Source organism: Chinchilla lanigera, unplaced genomic scaffold, assembly GCF_000276665.1.
Source record: "Chinchilla lanigera isolate Chin_1 unplaced genomic scaffold, ChiLan1.0 scaffold00011, whole genome shotgun sequence".
NCBI classification, from domain to species: Eukaryota; Metazoa; Chordata; class Mammalia; order Rodentia; family Chinchillidae; genus Chinchilla; species Chinchilla lanigera.
The window spans coordinates 24,631,353-24,634,918 of NW_004955412.1; the positions used below are offsets into that span (position 1 = coordinate 24,631,353).

A 3,566-nucleotide genomic window follows, 5' to 3' on the forward strand; every position below is an offset into this window, starting at 1 on the left:
AAATTTGAGGCATTTCTAGATAAATGGATGCAAATGAGACACTACTCTTAAGTGAAATAAATCAGACTCATATGTGTGAATATAGTATTGTTTCCCTTATGTGAGAAACTGAAAGAGTAAATAAGGACCAAAATATACAATAGATTGTGAAATGGGAAAAAATTTTTCAAAAGAAAAGAGGTACCAGGTTGGGGGAAAGGAGAAAGGAAGGAAGGGAAAAGGAAAAAAAGATTAAAAAGAGGAACAAATGGAAACAAAACTTTGTAAGCAGGGAGGGGAAGATGTGTTGAAGGGTGGAGAAAGGATTGGGAAAAAAAGGGGAATCAATATATCTTGTATGGGTACAAATTCCCTATGTTGAATATTATGATCATTATGTATATCTAAAATGCACCAATACATTTAATAAAAAATAATGAACCCAGGCTGGTGGCACATGCCTGTGATGACAGAATGGAAACTGAGGATGTTCCTATCTAAATAGATAAGCTAAAAATAAAAAAGGATGGGATATAGCTCAGTAGGGTCTCCTGGGTTTTATTCCCAGTGCTGAGGGAGAGAGAGAGAGAGAGACAGAGACAGAGACAGAGACAGAGACAGAGACAGAGATGTTTTACATTTCTCCATTAAAGCAACCAATTAAGAATTTTCGTAGCAACTCCTCATTTTTGGGTGTGACTTGTTTGTGGCTCTGATGAAGGGAAAGGTCCTTGTGTTTGCTTTAACTTGGCTTCCACTAGTTCTGTTCTGGGCCCATGGGCCTTATTAGCTATGTTTTGCCTCCCTTTGTTCCACAGAGTATTTAGGTGCACATAGGACTGAAATTTCATATGTTTGCCAGTGAATGTCTCACTGTCTTGGGGAGCTCTTCCTAGGATGGATAATTAGGTTTCTCTAGAGCATTCTCCTAGGTGTATCTGTAGGAGGTTTATACTCTTCTCATCTTATGAAAAATGCTATGTAACTCTCTGCTCTGACTCACTGGGTGTTATGAAACCTTTGCAGGCACACATTGTCTTATCTTTTCAGGAAGTAAGTTTTATAAATTCCAGGCCTAATGATTTCTTTCTCTTTTCTTTTCCTGATCAATTTTATAAATTGTTACTCATTTTTTTGGCATATATTTCATATTTCTGCTTCATTTATAAATTCATTTTCTTCTTGTAAGATTAGAAACTTATTTGATGTAAACAACATCACTGATTTATAATTTTACTGCATATGTTTGAGGGGAGTTGAATGGAATTGCCAATTCATGCATATTTTGATTTTTAACCTCACACTCTTTTACAAGAAACAGCAAGGAAACTCCTTGAGCAAACATTTTCTAAGAAAGTTCCTGTTACATAGCAATCACAATTCTTCCATTAACTTGGGTGAGAGTAGATTAGTGTCTATGGAATATAGTGATCCTCTTGGCCAGCATTGGCTGATATACTTTTTGAACATCAACAAAGCCCTCATCTTTAACATTGAGGGCATCTTGAGAATAAAGTACCCCCCACTTTGATGGTGGTAACATTCTTATAAAAGAGACCACTAGTATGGACTTCAGGTCACTGATTGTCTTCTTGCATCCAAGTATGTCCCCATCCGCCTCATCCCACATTGAGACCCAAATGCCTTGGAATAACCTGAGAGCTGTGGCAATATATATGCTTGTGTACTATCTCAGATGATCTACTTGCTTAACACCCATGGAGGATCAGAGAGATTCGATTTATGTCTGCAAGGCAAAGAAGTGTATTCATGACAAACATACTTTAATTCTACTAATGTGGGGCCCAGGAAAAGCTCAGAAGTTTAGACTAACTAAGGTCATGGCACAATGCACATGTGATAGCTCCCACTACAGCAGAATTACTCCATTAAGTTCAAGTCCAAGGTCGTCTCCTATCTTTGTCAAAGTAAAAGAGAGAGAGACAGGGGTTTGGAAAATTCTTTACTTCCTTAAATTTTAATCTCCCCATAGCTACATGGGAATAATAAAATACGTACCTCATATAATTTTCATCAAGGTCAAATCAGTTTGTATGAAGGTTATCTGTGTCAATACCAAAGATGAGAAGCAATAATATGCATCTCAATGGATTGCACAGAGAAATAGCTTTTATGTGGAAGTTTTATTTATATTGTATCTTTTGTTCAAGGTGATGCCTCTGCTAAATGGCTTTGTTTGATTACCAACGAGACTGAAGGGAGAAATACAGAAAATCATATTCTGAGAACTGTTAACATGACAATTTCCAGGTTCCTAATGCTCTATCTAGGAGACCTTTATCCTCTGCATGAATCAGTCTTTCTTTTTCTGCCTTGAAATCTCCTAATTATTTAGTGTCCACCCACTTCCTTGCATTTCTGTGCCCACAGTGTCTCTGTGCTGGGTGAAGTCAGTGAGGCTGTAATTTCTTGAGGGCTCCCAGCCTCCGCAAGGCTGCCTTCATCTCTTTGTTTCGGAGTGTGTAGATGATGGGGTTAAGCAAAGGAGTGATGACTGTATAGAAAACAGCTACCACTCCATCCAGAGGCTCCTGGGAACCAGGCCGCAGGTAAATGAAGGTGCAGGGCACATAGTACACAATGACAACAGTGAGGTGGGCGGCACAGGTGGAGAAGGCATTGCGGCGCCCATCCACTGACTGGATTCGCAAGATGGCAGCCACAATGTAGCCGTAGGAAGTAAGGATGAGCATAAAGCAGGTGAGGGCAAGGAAGCCGATGTCCACAAATGTGACCAGCTCGTTGATGGTGGTGTCTGCACAGGCTAGTCGGAGGACAGCTGGAATATCACAGAAGAAGTAGTCAACTCGGTTTGGGCCACAGAAGGGTAACCGGAATATGAAACTTGTTTGGAAAAGTGAGTGGATGGTCCCTCCCAGCCAGGTTCCCAAAGCCAGGTAGTTACAGACGCTGTGGGTCATGATGGTAGCATAGTGCAAAGGCTTACAGATGGCCAGGAACCGGTCATAAGCCATGAGTGTGTAAAGAAAGCATTCAGTGCAGCCCAGGAAATGGAAAGAAAAAAGTTGGATTACACAGCCCCCAAAAGAGATAACCTTACTATCCAAGAGAAAGCCAGCCAGCATCTTTGGGACAATGGCAGAGGAAATGGTCATGTCCAGGAAGGAGAGATGACATAGGAACCAGTACATGGGGCGGTGGAGCCGGGTGTCCAGCAAGACGGTGAGGATGATGAGCCCATTGCCAGACACAGTGAGGACATAGATGACGAGAAAAGCTAGGAAGAGTGGTATCCCTAGCTGTGGCAGGTGGTGCAGGCCCACCAAAATGAAGTGAGACACAGAAGTCTGGTTTCCACTTTGCATTTCCTTGCTGTTCACATCTGCCAGAGAAAGTAGTGGAAAGACAAGCTTCATACTCATACAGAATCGTGAGGCACAGTTCATCTGTCATTCTCAAATATGGGAAGAAGATCTCTGTTTTGCGCTCACTGTGGCTTCCTTGCTCTTTTTTGTCTATTTTTTACCCAGTTCCCCAATTATTGATTCTGAGATCTTGCTTGGTTCCAATGGATAATCCTTTTCTCTGAGGTTAAAATTAATAAC

At 41.0% G+C, this 3,566-nt stretch overlaps 1 protein-coding gene across 1 annotated transcript; it reads right to left on the reverse strand.

Moving 5' to 3' along the window:
- Positions 1-2,390: 2,390 nt before the first annotated feature.
- On the reverse strand, positions 2,391-3,353 carry LOC102029490 (olfactory receptor 10G6). The gene has a single exon (XM_005378406.2). The coding sequence runs from the start codon at positions 3,324-3,326 to the stop codon at positions 2,391-2,393; it is 936 nt and encodes a 311-aa protein (XP_005378463.1). The 5' UTR covers positions 3,327-3,353.
- Positions 3,354-3,566: the final 213 nt, after the last annotated feature.

Excerpts from the sequence above, each read along its gene's own strand:
- LOC102029490 (XM_005378406.2), bottom strand. The coding sequence starts at position 3,326 with ATGCAAAGTGGAAACCAGACTTCTGTGTCTCACTTCATTTTGGTGGGC.